Raw genomic sequence first — 23946 nt, 5'->3', positions numbered from 1 at the left:
TACAACTTTGTAAAACATTATTAAACCACTAATGAAATTAATTTTTTTAAAAAAGTTGAAACCCAACAGTCTACCTCCAAATTTCATCCTTAACACTGACATCGATAAAGGTTGACCCTTCCAGAAATGTCCCTGCTTTGCACACACCAAGTACCTTCCAACCTAAACCTCCAACCTTCCTTGCCTCAGCCCCTGCATACAACTCTGAATGCCCACGAGCTGCCAGGTATCCCCACTGACTGACAAGGTCGACACCATTCAGAGCTGCCTTTCTCCCAAGAGAGATGAACCCCAGTCCTCTGAACGCTCAGCTCCACCCACAGGTGCCCCCAAATCACCCAGGTTCCCTGCTACCCTGCCCGTCCACAATCCACTTGACATTTGCTCTCTCCTGGCTGTGTCAGAGCCATACACATGCCAATGTCTCTTCAGGGTCACCACTCCTGGTCCCACCTGCCTCCTCGAGGACTGACTCCATAGTCCCCTCAGGACAAACAAGGCTGGTCAAGTCCAAAAGCATCAAAAAGTCGTTCTTTCCATCACACGCACACACTCTTGCTCTCGCTCACTCCTCCTCCTCACCACAGGTGCCCTCACCTGTCACAATGGGGTAGGACTGTGGCCCAGGCACACTGCTCCCAATGTCGGCAGGGGTGGGGCTCGTCAGGTTGGCTTTCATGTCGTCCAGCCCTCCAGCCAGCGAGGCCATGGCTGAATACTCGGCAGTCTAGAAGAGAAAATAAAAGGAGATGGCTCATCATTGAGACTCCAGACCAGCCCAGCCACACGCCACAGCCACTGGCTGGCCCAGCCACCTCACTGAATTGGTCCAGGCCAGCACCAGGGCCCAAGGGGGACACTCAGAACGAGAGCAGGGCCCAGGATCAGCATTTCCTCCCAGGGAGAGCAGTGGACAGGACTCACTGCTACTTCACAGGAATTCACCTCACCCAGCCTCAGCTGAGCCAGCCCAGTGGACAGCCCAGAGTCAGTCCCCCTCCTTCCAGCTGGGGAAAGCAGGGCACAAACCAGAGTCCAGGAGCCACGAGGATGATGGAAAGAAAAGCTTGTGATTTCTGTGCTCTGAGCCCAGAGAAAAAGAAGTGCAGACAAAAAGGATAATGAATTTGAAACAGCATCCTGTCTGGGCCATCTTGACGAGCAAACTGAGGCCTGAGAGGAGGGAGGGCTTTGCCAAGGCAGAAGCCCAGCCCAGGAAAATGATTTACCAGAAACCTGCTGCCCAAATCCAGCGCATCAGAATAATTCAGCCACAGCTTGGCAGGGGGCTCTGGACTCAGGGAGCATTTGGACACACCTGTAAGCGCCAAAGCGTGAGGTGCGCAGACCTGATTGATTCACCAAGCCCTGCCAGCCATGCGCACCCAGCCCATGGGTCAGGCTCCTTTCCTGATGTTATTTCATGAAATCAGAGCTTGTGATGAGTCATTTCCATGGCATCCAAGCCACTATTAGAATGGTCTCCAGAGAAGGTTGTGAAGATGCCAACCTGAACCTTCCCATTTGAGGCCACATTAAAGCATAAGCATGACTGACAGGTTTCTTCCTCCCACTCAACCCCTAAGCCAAAGAATTGGATCCTGCATGCCGAGTTCTCGGAACTGCCAGTAGAGGCTGCCTCACTGTCAGGGTTAAGTCCTTGCTAGAGAGGCACAGGGAAGCAGGCAGTGTCTCCTGAAAGGATGTGCAGACACCCTGGATGAGATAAGGACTGAGTCACTTGGGGGGGTGGGGGAGCAAGGATCAGAGGAGTCTCTGGGTAAGTGGCAGGCAGAAGGCAGAAGGCAGAAGGGACTCAGGCCCAGGCACACTGCTGGTATTTTTCTCTGCAAAGGAATTATTCAGTAGGAAGTCCTTCCTACAATGCCAACACTAATTCAAAGGGACATATGCACCCCTATGTTCATAGCCGTGTTATTCACAATAGCTAAAGAGTGGAAGCAACCTAAGTGCCCACTGACAGATGACGGAATAAAAAATATACGCAATATACACTCCATTGAATACTACTCTGCAATCAAGATGATATTGTGTCCTTTGGGACAAAATGTATGTAACTGGAGGTGATTATGTTTCAGGGAAAAAAGTAAAGAGGTGAAAGATAAACACCAGATAATTTCACTCACATGTGGAATCTATAGATCTGATACACATCAACTTGGCAAACAAACTGTCTCTAGGACTTTGTGAGAACTATAATGGTTAGCACAGGGATGGAGGGGCACAGAACATTGATGGTGGGTATGGTGTGGAGCTGTACACTGTAATATTCCAATCTTACATAAACCACTGTCAGAATCTTACATAAACCACACATAAAGAATGGCTTAATTTAAAGAAGAAGAAGAAGAAGGAGTAGGAGGAGAAGGAGGAGGAGGAGGAGGAGGAGAAGGAGGAAAAGCAGGAGCAGGAGCAGGAGGAGAAGGAGGAGGAAGAGGAGGAGGAAGAGGAGGAGGAGGAGGAGGAGGAAGAAGAGGGGGAGGAGGAGGAGGAGGAGGAGAATCCTTCCCGGACAGCTCAAATGTCAGGCAGGTGGGTGGAAGCTGACAGTCCAGGCAGTGACACACGCCAAGATGGAGCCTCACTAAGGACAGCTTGTCCAGAGCTTCCCAGCTCTTCCATCATGCCTTGTGTCCACCTCCACCCCACCCCACCCTGAAGCTGGCTCAGAAACATGCAGAAAAGAGCACAGGCCTGCAGGTAGCCTGGGTGTGCCTAAGGGAGAAGGACAAGATGGGAACACACCTCCCCAGCACCAGGAATCACGATAATAAAACAGCAGTAATTGAGACAGTGTGGAATTGGCACAGACACAGATAAATAGGCCATTGGAGCCAAAGTAAGCCCCGAAACTGATCCGCACATGTATGGGCCCTTGATCTATGAGAGAGGAGATGTACAAATCAGCAGGGAAGGATGGACTCTAATAAACAGTGCAGGAGCAACCCATTACCCATTCAGAAACAGGGGGAAAAAGAAATTGGATCTTTACTTTACACCAGACACAAAAATCAATTCCGGGTGGATTAGAGACGTAAATGTGAAAGGCAGAGAGACATCTAATGTGGTTGACTGCGGGCTCAGCCAAAAATGCTTGGGAACAAGTCTGTCCTTCACAGAAAGGGAAGGAGTGGCCCTGGGGTGTTCACACGGGTTCTTGGGCTCTGCAAGGACAGCTGTGGTTCCCAGGCATCATGTTGCTGTACTCTGATGTCTCCTCCTTCAGGAAGTCCAACCTGACTGCCACTTCCCATCGGGGGGTTCTGCTCTCCCCTGATGTGTTACCATGACAAAGAGGGGCATAGTCTCCATGGCCATATCAAAAACTCACACTTATCCATCACATACTATGTGATGATAGGGATTTTACCTGAATTATCCCATTGAATCTTCACAATGGCCCTCCCATGATGTAGGTTGTAAATTATCCCCATATTACAGATGAAGAAACTGAGATTCCCACTATAAAAGGGAAGTGTCTTCCGGACACACAAGCTTCACAACTCAGGAGATAACACCATGGCTAGAGCACTGGACTTAGAGGCACGAGGCCCCAAGTTCAATCCTTGATGCTGCATGTGCCAGGGTGACGCTTGGCTTTTCTCTTTCTCCCTCTCACCCATCTATCTTTTCAAAGGAACACACAGTTTCTCTGTGCCAGGTTCAGGATTCAAGCCTGAGCCCATGTGACTGCAATCTCTTGATAGTTGTCCTGATACCACTCACTCTGGTATGTCCTGACACCTTCAGCAGGTATGAAGTCAACTTGCTAGCACTAGTGTTTCCTAATGAAGTCAGGACAGAGGAAATATTCAAGGATCTCACAGAAAGACCAAGTTGTGCTTCGTGAATCTGTGTTTCACCTGCAAGTGGGCAGGTGTGTAGCTGGTAGAGATGAATGCACAGGTGGCAGGAAGCTGGGAAAGCTGTCTAGACTTCACCCTTTGGGGAATGGAATTTGGCCATGGCACTAGCCTCCTAATTTGCTAGAACTAATCATGAAGCAGAGCTCACCAGAAGCAGGTCCTTTAGGGCACTGCCGTGTGCAAAGATTGAATGTCAAAATATCTCTGTTAGGGTGTCTGCCCAGATAGTGTCGTCTGGGGCTAGGCCCAGGGGTAAGAACAGTTCACCCCCTTGTCTATGCTACTGAGTGTCCTGGTCAAGAAGAATAGAAGTTGGTCAGGGCTTGCTGAGCTCCTCATGTGTGTAAGATGACAGGTGGAAAAATGATATGTTCTTTGCCTTCAGCCTCAAATTAAAAAAAAAAAATTCACAGGCCCAGAAGCTCCACCCAAGAGAGGCAGATGCTACTAACCTGACAGCAACCCCTACCTCCTTCCCCATGCAGAGATGAGCTGAGGAAGACTCAAGGGGAAGAGGACTGGAGGGATCCAGAAACAGGGCACCTGCCGGCAGCTGGAGGAGGTGACAGAGGTGAAGGTGGCCAGGCCACAGCCTTGCATAAGTAAATAAATGGTCATTCCCTGAGAGAACCGGGTGGCATCTCGGCTGAGCGGAGGCATCCCTGGGTCTTCCTCTGCTCACTGCCTGGACTGTCCCCCTCCTGGACTCCAGACTGGGCAGGCACCCCACCCCCCAAAAATAAAGCCAATCTGATTTCAGAAAATTGCAAGAGTGTGTAACTTATTTAATGTTCAGTTGGCAGGTTATTTTTCCTATTGAATTTTGTTTCAGTCAATGAATTCACTCTCAGTTTATTCATTCACTTCAACAACTGGGTTTTGAAATCTTCCGTTGCTTGTGTCACCCAAGCAGTAGAAGATCCAAAAACCCAGTAGCACCATCTCCACTAGTGACAAAAGGTAAAGTGAACTCTCTCAAGATCAGGGTCTCCAAACTGATAGTGCTCAGAGACCAGCCCTTGCTGCCCTCTACCCTCCATGCCTCCACTGCTATCTCAAAGGCTTGTTCTTGGGAGGCGAGCGGTGGTGCGCCTGGTTAAGCTCACACATTACCATGTGCAAGGGTTCACTTTCAAACCCCCACTCTCCACCTGAGTGGGGGGAATACAAGGGGAAGCAAGTCTGCAGGTGTCTCTCTTTCCCTCTCCCTATCTTCTCCTCCCCTCTCAATTTCTCTCTGTCCTAATAAAATTAGAAAGAAAGAGAGAAGGAAAGAAAGAAAGGAAAAGATAAAAAGAGGGAGTGGGGCTGTAGCGCAGCGGGTTAAGCGCAGGTGGCGCAAAGCACAAGGACCGGCATAAGGATCCCGGTTCGAACCCCGGCTCCCCACCTGCAGGGGAGTCGCTTCACAGGCAGTGAAGCAGGTCTGCAGGTGTCTATCTTTCTCTCCTCCTCTCTGTCTTCCCCTCCTCTCTCCATTTCTCTCTGTCCTATCCAACAACGACAACAACAATAATAACTACAACAATAAAACAACAAGGGCAACTAAAGGGAATAAATAAATAAAATAAATATTTTTAAAAAAGGAAAGATAAAAAGAAAAGAAAGAAAAAAAAATGGCCTCCCAGAGTGGTGGATTTGTAGTGTTGATGCCAAGCCCCAGAGATAACTCTGGTGGCAATTAAAAAAAAAAAAAAAAAGACTTGGCCCTGAGGCTGGCCTTTCTTCTCCAGTGGGATCCCACACCCCTTACCCAGCTCCTGTATAAGTCAAGGGATGCTAACATTGAGCTTGAATGTATAACCATTTCCTAAGTCGTTGCTGTCTGCCGCTCTGAAAGTGTCTGCAGTATTTAAAAGCATCTGCTTTTTCTTCAACCTCCTGGGGTCCTCTGGGCCCTCGCTACACCAGTTTCTCTTTAGCCACTCCAGACACTGTCCTGCCTCTGTCTGGAAAGTCCATCTCCCTACACCTAGAGAATACCTGCACTGACCAAAGACCTACAAGTGACACCTCCTCGGTGAAGCCATTCCTGCACCCCCACACTCCTGCAGAGAAACCATGATTCCCTTGTTTATGTCTTCACACTCGGTGCACATTTTGCACATATCACCTTGACCATGCTGTCTATCACGAGTAAAGGCTGCTTGTCTAACTCCCTCTAGGGTTCCTGTAGAGCTTGGAAAGTAGAACACCTGTAGGTCCCTTAAAGTGCTGGATGCATGGATGGATGGATGGATGGATGGATGGATGGATGGATGGATGGATGGATGGATTCTTCAGTTGTATGTGACTTTGATTATACTCAAAAATGAACTAGAGAATGTTTCATAAAGAGATCTAAAATCTCTTCCATGACTCCAACGCAATTCTACTCTTCATTAAGTGAGCAGAAAACAGTATCTTCATATAACCTTAGCTAAAACCCTGGGGGAAGTGTCTTGGTCTGTGATAGAATATCAGATATTCAACATTAATTAGAGGCAATAAAATGAAAGTCATACAAATAACTACTTTAATCTGTGGCAACGCTATTCATAGATCTTCAAATTCCTTGTCAATGCCCTCTATAATTTAGTAGCAGGAAAATTTAAAAAAAAAAAACCTTTTTCTTGTGAAGAAAAATTAATCTAACTAAAGAATACAAACACTGGAAAACAGTGCCTATCCCTTTTCACCTTGGCTGCCAGGATGCTCAAGCAAATTCACTATTTAGTCATGACCTGGCTGACACTAGAGCAATGAACTTCCCCTCTTCACATAATTTGAGGGTTTTTTTTTCTATCCTTAATTAACTTAGATTGTGTAGTTTTTTATTTTGCAGACAATCTCAAGTCCTTTATGAAAATGGAAAGTAGGAAAGGTAGAAAAAATGACAGAAAATGAAAGATAGAAAGAAAAATCAAGGAGAGAGAACAAGATACACAAAGAACAGAGGAGAGGAGAGGAGGGGAAGGGAGGGGAGGGGAGGGAAGGGAAGGGAAGGGAAGGGAAGGGAAGGGAAGGGAAGGGAAGGGAAGGGAAGGGAAGGGAAGGGAAGGGGAGTTACTGGTGCCCCTTTTTCTGGTAACAGGAAATCCATTCCCTGTGATTCCCTGGGAAGCTATGGGTTGAGCACTGGGTTAGGGTGTCCACTAGATATGCAGACAGTAGTTAAGCACACAGTTAAAATGTGTAAATGTGCTGACACATCTATGAATTTAGGAACAGAGTTCCTTTCCAACTCCCAGTAATAGACAATCACAGGCACTAGCTGTGTTTCCACAGCTAGTGTGGATTTAGCGTCCTATATCTCTGAACTCTTGGAGTTCTTCCATAGAATGACATTTGGGGTTTCTACTTCCTTCCTATTAGGATCAGCCAGTGCTGTCCTTGACTATGACCCAGGAAGAGAAATAAAATGAGGTCAGAAGTTTGCAGATGTTAATCCCAATGCAGCCAGTCAGGAGAAATCTTCCTTTATCTTCTGTAAGGTCTCAAGGTCAAGACCAGCAGGAACCTGCACCCTCCTCATAGCCACTGTGCTCTAGACAAGGGAACATTCTGCACTCTCAAATGTCTCAGCTAGAAGGATATCCAGGGTATCCTTCCTAGCTTGGAAAAACTGAAGGACAGGGAAGGGAATGGATTGCCTTAGCAAATTTTAATCTGATTTGTTTATATAATTTTTGACCTCATGGTAAAAAGAACAGTGAATAAGGGGCTCTGCTTCTTTCTGAACTGTGTGGCCTTAGGCAAACCAGGCCAGCTCTCTGAGGAGCATGCTCCTTACTGATACAATGGAATGTTGGGCTGGGAAGATAGCATAATGGTTCTGACAAAGATTTTCATGCCTGAGGCTCTGAGATTCCCAGGTTCAATTCCCTAGAACCACCATGAATCAGAGTTGAGCAGTGCTCTGGTGCTTCTCTGTCTCTTTCATTAAAATAAATTTAAAATGTATATGTGTGTGTGTGTGTGTGTGTTTTTTACAAAGGAAATAAAGTGGAATTTTAAACTTGATCACTTACTGTCTGTCTACAGGGTGAGCATGAGAATCTGAAGGGCAAAGAGAAAGATAGTGCTTTGGAAACTCAGCAGCATGAAGGGTCAAGGACTCCTAGGAATGATCAAGAGGGCTCATGCCCCAGAAAGGGTTTGCTGGGTATCATTTGGGCCCCTAGGAAATTACCTGGAAAAGGACTGCCTGGGGCTGCACCAAGTATTGTCTCATCAGCACGGGGCACCACTGCCATAGCATGGAGGAGAGAAGAAACAGACACGTGAGAAGGATGACAGCATGAAGGAGGCAGTGCACGAGGATGAGGCTGTGGCACTCGCTCCCTCCGATGCTCACCTCAGCCACTAGGCTACCCATCACCTGCTCAGCTCCTCGAGGCTCACTGCCAGGCTCGGGGTGGCCCTCGGGAACTGGGCCAGAGCCAGGTCAGCCCCTCCCCTCTCGAAAAACCAAACACCTGATCAGCTACACCCCTACCCCAGCTGGTGGTGTGCTCCTGGGGCCTGGGGCCTGAGACAGAGGCAGCTGGCATGGGACAGGGGCCTGGGGACGGGTCTCTCCTTATCACCAGCCTCTCTTCCCTATCTGAGGAATTGCACTGGCTCCCTGGGATCCCTGTCACTACTAAACGTTCTTTGCCTTTCTAACTGGCCACGTGACCAAGTGTGGAGTTCCTCTTCAACAGGTAAATTCCCAAGGCAAGAAGACAGAGAGATGAAGGGGGGGCTGGTTCTCTAGGTGAGTGGAACTTAAAGATCTATCAATAGATTAGAATGTGAGCCCTGATTCCAGCAAACTGTCAAAAGCACAGCTGTAAATAACAATAATGATGATGATGCTTTGACAGGGAATGTAACAGCTAGAGATGCAGATACCCATTGGCTACAGGCATTGACAACTTCAGAGGTGTGGTGACAAGAATGTGCTGATGCTTCTGGAGGCCTCATCTTTTTTTCTTCTTGTAGTTATTACTGTGGTTGTTACTGATGTCACCGTTGTTGGATAGGACAGAGAGAAATGGAGAGAGGAGGGGAAGACAGAGAGGGGGAGAGAAAGACAGACACCTGCAGACCTGCTTCACCGCCTGTGAAGTGACTCCCCTGAAAGTGGAGAGCCAGGGCCTCGAACAGGGACTCTCATGCCAGTCCTTGTGCTTTGTGCCACCTGCGCTTAACCCATTGCGCTACCGCCCGACTCCCAAGGCCTCGTCTTTTAAACAGCCCTCCTAAGATACTCAAGAGAAAGTGATACAAAATGGAGCCTGTTTCAGAGTAAAGTACAGTGAGCAAAATGCACTCTCTTCAGACAATGGAATATTATTCGACAAGAAAAAGCATCAGTACCAGTACACAGTACAACATGGGTCGGCCTCCAAAGGATGGTGAGTGAGACGAGCCAGGTGGTGGTGGACACCCAAGCCGAAGAGTCAGCACACAGAAAGCAGAGCGAGGCTGGCAGGAGCTGAGCTGGGAGCAGGGCGGGCCTGTGGGGAGTAATGGAACTCTTCCAAAACTGGGGCTGTGGTGGCGGTAACGCAAGTCTACTAAACAGCGCACACTCCCACTCTCAGTGATTTGTCCAGTGGGTGAATTTGAATGGAACAAAATTTGTCTTCAGGACCAGAAAGATAGCTCATCTGGTAGACTGGCTGCTTTGCCAAGCACTTGCAGCCCAGATTCAAACCCCAGCACCACATGGGAGGTGCTATGACACCAGAGGAAGCTCTGGTGCTATAGTTTCTCTCCCTCAGCCTCCTTCTCTCCATCTCTCTATCTGAATGGAAGAAGGGAGGGGGGCTTGGAGTGGTGAAGTCATGCATGCATGAGTCCTGGGCTCCACTAAATAATAATAATTCAATAAAGCAGCTAAAAATGCAATGAAGCATTAGGAGAATGGGGCCATGCATGAGACAAGGCTGCATGTGCAAGACGGGAAGTTAGAGGAAGATCAGACTATTCCATCAGCTCTGAGAGCAGCATGTGTTGGGCTCCACTCCACTTGCCGGCAACCATCCGCTGCCCAGCAAATGCTTGGGGGACAGTTCGTTCCCCCCAAGTACGTTCCTCCCTCATGCAGCCAGGACTCTGTGTTCTTCCAAGCTGTGCTCTCCCCATCTTTGGGGATTCCAATGTTCCAAACACAAAGAGTATGAAGCTTTACCATGCATATTACTCAGCTTTGAGCCCCAGCACCACATGGGAGTGTCACAGTCCCAGGGCAAACCCCAAGGCATTGGTGTTCTACTCTCTCTCTATAGCGCACACACAAGGCTTCAGCTGCACACACACATACACACATACACACACACACACCACTGCTCTGAAAAGGGTAGCAGAAGGGATTCTGGTGGTTATGAACCTTCTCTGTATCTCGAGTCTATCACTGCCAATATCCCAGTGTCACACTGTACTGTCATTTTCAAAGATATTGTCACTAGGGGAAACTGGGAAAGGAACTAGGGGATCCCTCTTCTTCCAACTGCATGCAAATCTACAATTACCTCAAAATTGACAATTTAATTTTTAATAAGGCTCTTGTCTTCTATTCCCACTACACTAAATATAGACTGTTCAAACCTGGTGGCCAGGATTGTTGAATAGTGAGAACATGAACAATGCCTTCAAAAGTCCTCCTCAGCCTACAAAGTGCTACTACTGCTTTTAATGAAGAGAGGAGACCTCCCAAGGATTCTGGATGGGCTTTTTCTTCCAGGAAGCCCTTCGTGACTTGCCTTTCTCTTTTCCTCTGTGTTCTTTAGAACATCTAAGTGACCTTAAAACCATCTCTCATATATATATATTTCACTTGTTTGGACCTTCATTCCCCCAACTAGAGTGTGACCTTGATGAGGATGGAGCTGTTTCCTTGTCTTTATTACAGAAGCTTTTGGCCCTGTGTCCACTGTGAACAGATGTGTCATAAGTGCCTGTGAGACCAAGTGAACAGGGACAGCCCCAGTGGCCTGGTTCTGCCAAGAGCACTCTGGGTGCTTCCCAGGGTCACTGTCAGAATAAATGGTCTCAAGATGTTTTTTCAGTCAGCAGAAAGTACCACAGGCATGAACGAGACACACTACCTGCTTGGCTCCCCAGAACTGTGCCCACGCCCCAGTGAGAATGGTTTTGTAGGGGGGATTGGAGGCTTCCAAGAAGAGACTTGCAGAGGTTCACTGACTCATTTCTCCCTGTTCTGCTCAGAGTCTGCCAGGCACCCTCCCGCACACCCGAATATAATCCCTGATGGGGTAGAATATCAGGGGAAGCCCAGGATGGGTGGAGCAGGTGGGAAGAGACTGAAGTCAGAGATAGTGTTTTCTGTCTGGGAGAAACTTTTCCAGCAATGGCTGATCACAGTGACTATCATTTAGAGAACGAGAGGAAACCCAGATGTCAGGGCCCAAAGTTGCCCAGAGGTTATAGAGACTGATTACTAGTCAATGGTTAACATACACCAAGGAAGGGGCACTTGGTACTTTCATGGCCACATAGCTCTGGCTATGAAATAGTGCTAAGTTATTCCCTTTTGGTCTTGCTTATGTTCTCTGGGGTCCCCTCAAGACACAAGCACAGTGCTGTCCCCACCTGGAGCCATTCCCTCACTCCTCTCTCTGGATGTGTTCTGCTGGCAAGATACAGGAAGCTTGCTTCAGCTTTTCTGTGGCCTCTTCTCCTGGCTGACCCCAGCTTTCCTCATGGCCAACACAGAGCCCACCTCAAGTTCATTAGAAATGGAAAGTAAGGGGGCATGTAGTGGTACTCAGTAGACGCAGTGCTTCTAATCTCTCTCTCTCTCTCTCTCTCTCTCTGTCAAAAAAGAAAAGGAAAAAAATGGCTCCTCCCTCCTCACTGCTGGTGGGACTATAAACTAGTCCAAGCCCTGTGGAGAGCAGTCTGGAGAACTCTCAGTATATATATATTTTTTGCCTCCGGGTTTATTGCTGGGGCTCGGTGCCTATACTACGAATCCACTGCTCCTGGAGGCCATTTTTTTCCCATTTTGTTGCCCTTGTTGTTGTTAATATTGTTATTGTTGCCATCGCTGTTGTTGGATAAGACAGAGAAATGGAGAGAAAAGGGGAAGACAGAGAGGGGGAGATAAAGATAGGTAACTGCAGACCTGCTTCACTGCTCATGAAGTGACCCCCCCTGCAGGTGGGTAGCAAGGGGTTCAAACCAGGATTCTTACGCTGGTCCTTGGGCTTTGTGCCATGTGTGCTTAACCTGCTGCCCAGCCCCCCTGAGAACTCTCAGAAGGCTAGAAGTGGACCTACCCTATGACCCTGAAATTCCTCCCCTGGGGATACATCCTAAGGAACCAAAAACACGCATTCAAAAAGATTTGTGTATACCTATATACAGAGCAGCACAATTTGTAATAGCTAATACCTGGAAACAACCCAGGTGTCCAACAACAGATGAGTGGTTGAGCAAGTTGTGGTATATATACACAATGGAATACTACTCAGCTACAAAAAATGATGACTTCATCATTTTCAGCCAATCTTGGATGGACCTTGAAAAATTAATGTTGAGTGAAATAAGTCAGAAACAGAAGGATGAATATGGGATGATCTCACTCTCAGGCAGAAGTTGAAAAACAAGATCAGAAAAGAAAACACAAGTAGAACCTGAAATGGAATTGGCATATTGCACCAAAGTAAAAGACTCTGTGGTGGGTGGGTGGGGAGAATACAGGTCCATGAAGGGTGATAAATGACATAGTGGGGGTTGTATTGTTAAATGGGAAACTGGGGAATGCTATGCATGTACGAACTATTGTATTTACTGTTGAATGTAAAACATTAATTCCCCAATAAAGAAATAAATTTTTAAAAAAAGGAAAAATTCATGTTAAGTGGAATAAGTCAGAAACAGAAGGATGAATATGGGATGACCTCACTCTCAGGCAGACGTTGAAAAACAAGATCAGAAGAGAAAACACAAGGAGAACCTGAACTGGAGTTGCTGTATTCCACCAAAGTAAAAGACTCTGGGGTATGGCGGGGGAGAAAGCACATTCAAGAAGGATGACAGAGGACCTAGTGGGGGTTGTATTGTTATATGGAAAACTGAGAAATGTTATGCATGTACAAACTATTGTATTTAGTGTCAATTGTAAAACATTAATTCCCCAATAAAGAAATTTTTTCTAAATGGTGACTTCACCTTTTTCTCTCCATCTTGAATGGAGTTTGAAGGAACCATGTTAAGTGAGATAAGTCAGAAAGAGAAAGATTAATATGGGATGATCTCACTCATAGGCAGAAGTTGAAAAATAAGATCAGAAGGGAAAACACTAAGCAGAGCTTGGGCTGGAGTTGGTGCATTGCACCAAAGTAAAAGACTTTGGAATGGGGGTAGGGGAGCGCTCAGGTCCTGGATCATGATGACAGAGGAGGACCTAGTGGAGATTGTATTGTTCTGTAGAAAACTGGGAAATGTTATGCATGTACAAACTACTGTATTTACTATCAACTGTAAACATCCCCCAATAAAGAAATTGTCTTAAAAAATGGTTCCAGTGAGCAGCAGATTTGTCATGCAGTCACCAAACCGACAATCATAACCCTGGTGGCAAAAGAAAGAAAGAAAGAAAGAAAGAAAGAAAGAAAGAAAGAAAGAAAGAAAGAAAGAAAGAAAGAAAGGAAGGAAGGAAGGAAGGAAGGAAGGAAGGAAGGAAGAAAGAAAGAAAGAGAGGTGGAAAGAGGAAATGACTGTTATTCATTTGCTTATTGACTCAGCATATATGCTTGTGTTATTTGCAAGTCTCACTATCCTATGCTTAAAACCTCCCCTAGCTCTCCACAGCTCCCAAGTAATGGTGACTTGAATCCTACCAGCTGAATCCGAATGCCAACTTACTTTTCCAACTGTAACTTGGAACTGCTCTACTTCCTTCTGCTCCAATGAACACTCAGTACACACATGTTCTTGAGTCACCCACTGGATGCCTTTGCTCCACTGCTCTCTCCTCTCTCCCTCAGCCTAAACCCTTGTCTGCTAAGGCCATGTGCTGCTTTCCTTAAGGCTCTTCAGGAGAAATAAATAATATTGTTTTTTTGAATTCTCCATGGTGTTTTCCTCCAGACTTGGTTTAGGACACTTGACCTACTGTACTTTATTCTACTTGTTTATTTATTTGCTTGTTTATCAGTTCTGGCTGACAGTGGTGCTGGAGATTAAACCTGGAACCTGCAGTGAACCAGGCATGAAAATCTGTGTCTATTTCTAGTCATTTGGGACCCTGCCTATTCCCCCCTTTGAGATGAGGAAGTCCTGTGGGCAACATCTGTGCCCAGTAAGAAGCTGGGTGACACCAATAGTCCTGGGCAGAGCCTATTCTGATCAAAGCTGAGGGAGGGGAAGTGAGAAGCAGCAAAGGGGCCCCAGGCTCCCCCTGAACCTTGAGACATTTCCAAGAAGAACAGGAAGAATGCACTGGGGTCCGAGTACTATTGCTGCTGTCTTTCCAAACACAAGGAGATGGCAAGGCTGTGGGCACCACTCAGTGAGCATCACTTCTGAAAGATGAGAGCTGGGACCCAATGCTCAAGGCCTCCTGGGTGATAAGGCTGGGGCTCCCTGTCTGGCCTCCCCAGGGGGCTGCATGATGAGCAGTTCCTGATCCTGACATGAAGAAGAGGAGAGGGAATTCCAAAAGCAAGGTTCCATCTCTGGGTCACCAAATCCCAAGGGCTATTTCCAAGTGGTATATTGTGAGGCCTGGTAGAGAGCCAGGAAGGGCAGGTCCAGTACCACAAAGGAACCCAGGGCTCTTGGCTACCACCAGGCCCAAACAGAGGCCTTCTCAGGCACCCCCATCCTCAAACACCTGTGATGGGAGGAGCAGTCCAGGGCATTCAGTCGACTTTCTTTTGGACAGATTGCCCAGCTGTTGAAGAACCAAAATGTTACGATGGGACCATAAAGAAATGGAGCCTTCTCTCTGTACTGCAAGACAAATATGGTGGGCACCCCTGCCGCCCAGCTCACCACCACCTCTGCTGTGGGCCTGCTTAATGGACACACACACACACACACACACTCTCACCCCAACACATGCTGCGTACACCAAAGCCCACCTACTGATCTCCATACTGCTCTCCAGAAAAAAAAATTTCTCCCTTTTTCAATATTATTTGTTTTTATTTATATAAGAAAGAGAGCTCACAGTAATAGTAAGCTCTGCTGTACATGGTGTCAGAGATCAAACCTGGGACCTTGTGCATTTAAGTGCTGTGCTCTACCATGGCACAATCTCCCCCGGGCCCAGAAAAAATACTTCCTGATAGGCAACAAATCTGCCCAGACACACATAGTCAGTTTCAGGAGTAATGTTCTCTTTGTCACCAAAGATTGCTGGAAACAAGCAGAAGCTACAAGGGAAGCTTTGAAAGAAGCAGTTTGAGAAGACCAGACCTCCCATAGGTCATTCAAAGCTCTCTCTCTCTCTCTCTCTCTCTCTCTCTCTCTGCCACTAGGGTTACTGCTGGGACTCAGTGCCTATAAGATGATTCCATTATTCCTGGATGACATTTTTTTTTTCTTTTGATAAAGGATAAGACAGAGAGAGAGGAAGGGGAGGAGAGAGGGTCACAGAGAGAGACCTGTAGCATGGTACACTGCTCATGAAGCCTGCCCCCTGCAGATGGGGACCACGGGCTTGAACCCAAGTTCTCATACTGGTAACATGTGTGCTCTACTGAGTGAGCCATCAACCAACTCCTAATTCAGATCACATGATTCACAGTTCAGGAGACTCTAACAATTCTTACTTGACTCCTCATGCAAAGAATGACGAAAAGAAGGGAAAAAAAAAAAGCTCCTGGATGCTTGCTAGATGCCAGCTACTATTCTGTACATTGAAATGTATACCATTTGGGGCTGGGAAGATAGCTCAAGATGGTAGAGCACAGGACTTGCATGCCTGAGGACCCAGGTTCCATCTCTTTACATCACCATAAGCCAGAGCTGAACAGTGTGCTGGTATCTGTTTTCTTTCATACAAAAATATAATGGGGGGGGTGGGCGAGGCGGTAGCACAGTGGGTTAAGCACACATGGTACAAAGCACAAGGACTGGCTTAAAGAACCCAGTTCGAGCCCCCAGCTCCCCACTTGCTGGGTGGTCACTTCACAAGCGGTGAAGCAGGTCTGCAGGTGTCTATCGTTCTATCCTCCTCTCTGTCTTCCCCTCCTCTCTTGATTTCTCTCTGTCCTATCCAACAACAATGACAACAATAACAACAACAACAATAAACAAGGGCAACAAAAGGGAAAAAATAGTCTCCAGGAGCAGTGGATTCATAGTGCAGGCACCGAGCCCCAGCAATAACCCTGTAAATAAAAATATATAAATAAGGGTTGGGTAGTGGTGCACCTGTTTAAGCACACATAGTACTAAGCACAAGGACCCATGCAAAGATCCACGTTCAAACCTCTGTTCCCCACCTGCAGTGAGGACGCTTCACAAGCAGTGAAGCAGATCTGCAGGTGTCTGTCTTTCTATCTCCACTCCTCTCTCAATTTCTCTCTGTCTTATCCAATAAAATGGGGGAAATGGCCACCAGGAGCAGTGGATTTGTAGTGCCAGCACTGAGCCCCAGCGATAACCCTGGAGGCAAATATACATATATAATAAATCATTTGATAAAGCATCAGTTTATTTAATCCTTAACAGGCCTGTGGGGTAAGTATTGCTCTATTCCCTTATAGATGATAGAATGAGGCACAGGAGCCAGACAAATCTGTCTGAAACAAACCCTGTCCCCCAGAAGTACCAATCCACAGCCCTAACCTTAACTGTACACCATCTCTCTGCTCTACCAAGAATCACTGATCCTATAGCAGAAAAAGAAACGTAAGAGACACAGAAGCTGAATAAGCTGCACAGGAGGTGATAGTCTCAGAAGCTGTCTGAGACCAAAGTCTGTGTTCTTCACTGTGACCCTAAACTGCCTATCCATGAGGCTCTGGGGCCCAAGGAGAGGAGAGTCAGGTGCGTCTTCACACGCTCTATGACTTCTTCCAATACCCGGCTGCTCCTGACTGTTCCTGGCTACTCCTCATGCTGACAGTCCTTTCTTCCTCTTCTTCAGTCCTGTCTATCCATCCCTCCAACCCTGGCTCAGGAACAACCTCTTAGAGGAAAGGCTTCCAGTGGCCAGATAACCAGGGGGACATCTGGTTAAGCATACGTGTTACCACACGCAAGGACCTGGGTTCGAGTCGCCGGTCCCTACCTGTAAGGAGGAAGCTTCACAAGCAGTGAAACTGGGCTGCAGGTGTCTTTCTTTCTCTCTCCCTATCTGCCCTCCCCTCTCGATTTCTCTCTGTCTCTATCACAACAAAAGGAAAAATGGCCACTGGTAGAGATGGATTTGTTGTTCAGGTACCAGGTGATAACCCTGGTGACCAAAAATGAAGAAGGATGAGGAGGAGTGGAAGGAGGAGGGGAGGAAGAAGAGGAGAGGAGAAAGAGGAGGAGGAGAAGGAGGGGAGGAAGGAGAGAAGGAGGAGAGGAGGAAGAGGATGAGGAGAAGAGGACAAAGAGGAGGAGAAGGAGGGGAGGAAGGAGAGAAGGAGGAGAGGAGGAAGAAAAGAAGGCAGAGAAGGAGGAGGAGAATAAAGGAAGGAAGAAGAGGAGGAAATAAAGAGCGAGTGAAAGGAGAGGAGGAGGGACAGGAGGAGGAGAGAGAAGGAAAAAGGTTTCTAGGTGGGTTCAGTCATAGCTGTTGTTCATTTTATCTTTTATTCTCCCACTTAGACTCAGAGGACAGTGTACTCAGAGTTATGTCAACATTTGTAATTCATCTTGCTGTCTTTGGGAAACAACAATAAAAATAAACAGAAATATCTGGCAATGTCAAGGAAAAAAGCAGGCACCTGACAACTTGGTTCAAGTGCTCTCTGTTCTAGCTTTTAGAAAGCCGAGAAACTAAAGCAAGGGCTCATGTTTTAGCAGTTGTGTTTAAATCGCAACAGTAACTGATGTAATTCATAGAAGAAAAAAACTAGAACAATGAGAAGTGTTTCTGTTTACATGCCTTTTTTTATTATCTTTGTGTATTTATTGGATAGAGACAGTCAGAAATCGAGAGGGGAGGGGAGAGACAGAGAGGGAGAAAGACAGACACCTGCAGTCCTGCTTTACCACTTGCAAAGCTTTCCCCCTACAGGTGGGGACTGGGGGCTCAAACCCGGGTCCTTGTGCATTGTAACATGTGCCCTCAACCACCACCTAGCCCCTGTATGCCTTTTTTATAAACTAAGGTTAACTGCCAGGAGTCCGGCTGTAGCGCAGGGGTAAGCGCACATGGCGCGAAGTGCAAAGACCAGCATAAGGATCTGGTTCGAGCCCCCGGCTCCCCACCTGCAGGGGGGTCGCTTCACCTGCAGTGAAGCAGGTCTGCAGGTGTCTGTCTTTCTCTCCCCCTCTCTGTCTTGCCCTCCTCTCTCCATTTCTCTCTGTCCTATCCAACAATGACAACATCAACAACAATAATAACTACAATAAAACAACAAGGGTGACAAAATGGAATAAATAAAAATTTTTTTTAAATTAAAAAAACCAAGGTTAACTGTACTTAATTAAGAACCTTTGTTTTTAATTATTGAAAATATTCCTGCATGTTACAGTGCTATGATTATTCCATGAATCTTACATTTCATACCTGGAAATGAAACAGTAAACAAACAGTTTTTTTGTACTAACACCTAAAACGTACCTAAGCAAGCAAACTATTAGTCTTCAGACTTCACATACAAACTTTGGAAGACCTGGTCTGAGCCTACTTTTTAGCCATTCCGTCTTTCTCTCTCTCTCTCTGTCTCTCCCTTTCCCTCTCTCTTTCACACACACACACACACACACACACACACACACACACACACACACACACACATTAAATTTAGCTTCCAGGATTCTTCTCTCACCTCTCCCCAAAAATCAAACCTCAAGTATAAATAAATAAAAGTTAAAAAAAACAAAAAACAAAAAAACCCTGCTGGCTAGAAACTGGCTTCATAGAAACAAAAGCTCTTAAGCCAAAGGCAGGATGTGCTTGTCTCCCTGTCCAGTCATCCTCCTCCTCGGCCTCCTTCTACCCAGCTGCCCCCAGAAAACCCAGTAATCATGCTTTTAAACTTTCATGGGGTGTGGGGGGGGGGCAGAGTGAGAGGCTTTTCACTAAAGAAAAGTTTAGTGATCACCCTAAGCAAGGAAAACCCAGGCACACTCCCCCTTTACACCCACATGAAGCTCACAAAGAGGGGAAGAAAACATAGCATCCCACATGAATGGGAGAGCTTAATCCAAAGCAGTGCTAATCAATATCCCTGCCTTTCCAGAAGCCGGTGCCACACACAGCTGTGAGGGCAGCCAGGCTGGTGTCCCTTCAGTTTTATATGGAGAACATTTTCATTGCAGAGCCTCCTCCCGGACTCATCCCTCTCAGCCAGACTGGCCTGGAGGAGGAAGGGAGTGACCCACACAGCAGAATGCCTTCTCTCCCCATTAAGTTGATTATTTATATCCCACATTTCATGTTTGTTGGTGCACTTTCCTGTGTGCCTGTCCAGATCCTGCCTGACAAGTAAACACCTACCCCACTAGGGCAGTTTCTGTGCTGGCTGCCAGAAGGTGATAGCATGGGGGATATAGGCCTTGGAGAAAAAGCCGAATCTAGTGGCATTTCCTCCCCCCACCTCTACCCCCCCCCCACCCCTACCACTCAATATTTTTAAATGAATGTGGGAGGTTCCAAACTCACTCATGGGCTATTGATCATCCCCAGGGACCCCTTAAAGCCCTGGGGAAGCCACATCTGTCCTGACCTCAGTCAGGTACCCTCAGCTGCTCCAGGAGGGCTGGCCCATCTTAACCCACTCCCCCAGACCACAGGCCACATGTCTCACTGTTTTATTCTGAAGCCTCACGTACTCTAGGCTGTCTCTTACCAGCCTCCTAAAGGGACCCCAAATCCAATCTAAATGTCTCAAATTTACCTGTTTGTCTTTTATACATATAAATAGCTGCATTTCCATTCTCTCTTTGTTTCTCATTTTCATTTGGTTCTAATATCTGCATGTAAATGTCGGAAAATAGCATCTGTAATTGGAGATTATGAAGTATGGCCAGCTCCTGACAGGCCGCTAAGGAAGATGGATTATCCTCATTTTTCTGTAAATTTTGTCAATTTTGGAATTCATAAGCTATCAACACTGATCAAAATGGGACTTCACAGCTGTGTCAGAAAGAGAGAGAGAGAGAGAGAGAGAGAGAGAGAGAGAGCCAGCACAGGCAGGCAGTTGTACACCAGGGTTGAGCAGAATGCTGCTAGGGGGCTGACCCAGAAGGTTGGAGGCCCCACATAGTGAGGGTGTCACCTCCTTCTATCCTCAGCACGGAACCTTCCTGGAACTCCTGGTGGGGCTACCCTGTCCCCTGGCTAAATCAAATAGCTAAATCAAGCGACTGGAAGGCCGTAAATCCTCCAAAGCACCCACTCCAACCTGAGACTTAATTTACCGCCCAGGCACGGGCCTTGCTGATTTAGACGGAGAAGTCGGTGGCTTCCCTCCGTACGGGTCCTCAGAGATGTCCAACTCCTGCCGGACCCACACGGCCCACTTGAGGCAATTGTTGTGGTCTCTCTCTCTCTTTCTCTCTCTCTCAATTTTCCCATTACTGGGAGTAAGTACTGTTGGGACCCTGTAATAGTCCAACTGCAGCCCATATCAATAACAGATGAGGTTTAATCGTCCAACACAAAAATTATTTAGGCGCAGTAAGGACATTCAATGTCATTTGCATAATGGCATTTCTACTGCACGCACCTAACCCGTCTTGCATAAACAAGGCCTTGGGACCATAAATAATAATAAATCATGACGTCTGCACGCCTCCTGCAGTAATAGGAACCACTCTTTGTGGAAATTATTTCAGCAGGAAACGGCCACTGTAATTTTAAAGACATGTGGCACACAGTGAAGTGTGTTAAATCACGGGGCACAAGAGCCCCCAGGAACAGCCCAGAAACTGTCCAGTCCTGAGCCCACAGTGACACCCCTCAGCCCTTGGAGGAGGAGGGCAGGTCTGATGTCATCATGTGCCACTGTCCCAGTAGAGAGCAAGAGTGAGGGCCCTCACAGCGCAGGACAAGGGCTCTGGGCTTGCCAAGCACTTAGACCTCAGGTTAGAAGCTACCTTCCTTCCAGATGAAGGCAAGCTCCACGCAGGCAAGGGTTTTTCACCTGCTCTGTTCCCTGCCCTAACTGGACAAGGTACTTGGGGAATATCCTAAAGTAATGTCATAGGGGGAGGGTCTGGGGAGATACCATAATGGTTATACAAAAAGACTTTTCATGCCTGGGGCACCAAAGGTCCCAAGTTCAAGTCTCAGCACCACTATAAGCCAGGGATGAGCAGTACTTTGGGGAAAAAAAATACAATGAGGTGGGAGAGAAGTCCTGAGGCCCTAGATAGTGAGTGGAGAAAGATCTACAGGAGTTAGACAAAGGTCCTGTCATGGAGGATTTCACACAGCTACTTAGCACAAAGATCTGCTGAGTGAATGAAAATACCTCCATGAGGGAGTTGGGCGGTAGCACAGCGAGTTAAGCACACGGGGCGCAAAGCACAAGGACTGGTGTCAGGATCCTGGTTCGAGCGCCCGGCTCCCCACCTGCAGGAGAGATGCTTCACAGGTGGTGAAGCAGGTCTGCAGGTGTCTGTCTTTCTCTCCCCCTCTCTGTCTTCCCCTCCTTTCTCCATTTCTTTCTGTCCTATCCAACAACGATGACATCAGTAACAACAATAATAACTATAACAATGAAACAAGAGCAACAAAAGGGAATAAATAAATATTAATAAAATTTTTTTTAAAAAAAGAAAATACCCCCGTGAACTCAAAAGCATGCGGCCCGGCAGTGTGAGGTCAAAGCAGCAGGTGGAGGAACAGCAGCTAAGCCTGCAGACTCAGCGAGCTAGTGTACCTGGGTTCCATTTCCATTTCCATTTCCATTTCCATCCATCTGAGACTGACTGGCCCATGTCTCAACTTCCTTAACTGTGGAGGAAGCTTGATAATTGAACAGCCCACAAAATTGTTCTGCAGGTTCAATGAGATAAAGTGTTTCGAGTGACCAGTGCTAGGTTAAGCATACTATCACTAGCAAGCAAGCCTGCTGGTCTTCAGGAAGCAATAGAACTGAGTTCAAGTGGATGCTCTGCCTCTCACTGGCCATGTGGTTTGAAGAGAGAACATCTAGCATCACTCTAGCAATATAATGTTGGGGAGAGAACTCAGGACCTCACGCCTAAGAGTCCAATGCTTTATCTGCCATGTCACCCCCCCAGCAAAGCTTTATTTATCTTTTAAAAATATGTGTGTCTAACAACTGGGAGAAAAATCTAAACTCATCAGGTAAAGAAAGGACTACAGATGCTAGATAAGGGCAAGAGACTTAGTGGTGGTCTTTTTTGGTCAATACCAGGCCCCCCCATCATCTGAGGCCCTAGTCAGGGAATCCTGGGCTTTCCACATATATATGATGGGCTTAGACCTCTAATAAATCTCTCTCTCCACCATCACTGGTCAGTTCTATCAGGAATATCATCACAAGCCCTCTTGTGGGCCTCTCAGGAACCTTGCCCTCATTATAAAGTAGCAATGATAAGGAATTCCCCACTCTCTGAAAGGAGGCTGGGTCAGCCTGCCCTGTACTTAAGGAAGACTGGTCCTGAGATGAGTGCAACCTAGAATGTTCCTCATTGTAACCCTGAATGGCAAGTTCAGACTGACAGGGACTTGGAGATTACACAGGCACTTGTACATGGGTCCTAGATCAAATTGATGAGGTAAACAGTTAATTGTATGTATATACACTATTCAAGTTTGGGGACTGCTCTCTGCCCTAATCCAGTTTTCTAGTACTATTCTTAACTCTGACACCATCTCCCCACAATATTTTTTAGTCCATCTGCATATTTGTTGGGAAATTGTGCAGATGTGGTTGAGCTTGGCAGGGCTCACAAACCACCCTATTTCCATGCTAGTATGGCCCAAGCCTTTATTACTTACATATCAATCTCCTGCCGCGTCTTACAAATGACTAAAGGTCTCCTTCCTAAATCCTGCAGGGTATTGCTAATTCCAGTTGCTAGCAACCATTGCTAGGGAGGTTCTACCTTTCCAGCCCCTCCCATTTTTCTCCACCCCTCTCCTAACTATGGGCTGTGAAGCCACTTCCGGGGCAGGCTTGGCTCTTCCAGTCCTAGGGAAGGGAAAAGAGGGGGTCGTGCAGAGGGAGGCTGACGCTGGCCATTGCAGTTTTTGGTTCCACGTGGTTTTAACCAGGTGCCTACATGCCTGACTCTTTACAATGGAAGGGATGGGGACACTGAAGTCTTGTGGCGGGAAAGGTGTGAATTTATATCCCTGTTATCTCATAATCTGTAAATCAACATTAAATCACAAATGAATTTTTTTAAATTATATATGGGCTAGTGAAATAACTCACTTGGATAATATACTATCAGACCATACCTACAGCCCAGGTTTCAGCCTTACCCTAATGCATTAAAGGAAGACTTGATTCTCTCTCTCTGCCTCTATCTTTAAAAAAATAATAATAATAAGCTTATTTGTTTTTAGTTATTTATGAGTGAGTGAGAACCAGAGCATCACTCTGGCGTGGCTGTGTGATTTGGAAAAAGCAACTCCATACCCCCAAGTCTATGCTTCTTCTTCATGTCAACAAAAGAAAAAAAAGTCACAATAAGACAGTCTACAATACCTCCGAGAATTATATCACTCACACAAGCTCTTGCTGTCAAGCACTGTTTGTTTGTGTTGGGATCAAGTCCTGTTTCCACATGAGATCTGAACATCAACATTTCCCACGAGCATAGTGGAGGAGAGAAGGAGACAGCTTCCCAACAACTGTCCAAAATCATTCCCACTTCCCTTCCAGCCCCTGGCAGCACAACTCTTTCCAGAAAAAGGGTTTTCCAGAAAGAAAAAAAAAGTTCCCTCAAACCACATATCAGTCCAACTAGA

At 46.8% G+C, this 23946-nt stretch overlaps 1 protein-coding gene across 1 annotated transcript in view; it reads right to left on the bottom strand.

Moving 5' to 3' along the window:
* Nucleotides 1-23946, bottom strand: part of PAX5 (paired box 5) — a 223791-nt gene that overhangs the window by 99647 nt on the left and 100198 nt on the right. The window contains exon 7 of the mRNA XM_060199172.1: nucleotides 598-727. Coding sequence (XP_060055155.1) covers nucleotides 598-727 — 130 coding nt within the window. The remainder of the gene's footprint in view (nucleotides 1-597; nucleotides 728-23946) is intronic.

Source organism: Erinaceus europaeus, chromosome 10, assembly GCF_950295315.1.
Source record: "Erinaceus europaeus chromosome 10, mEriEur2.1, whole genome shotgun sequence".
Taxonomy (NCBI): Eukaryota; Metazoa; Chordata; class Mammalia; order Eulipotyphla; family Erinaceidae; genus Erinaceus; species Erinaceus europaeus.
The sequence above is the reverse complement of the archived record's forward strand: the minus strand, read 5'-3'. Positions and strand labels throughout refer to the sequence as shown.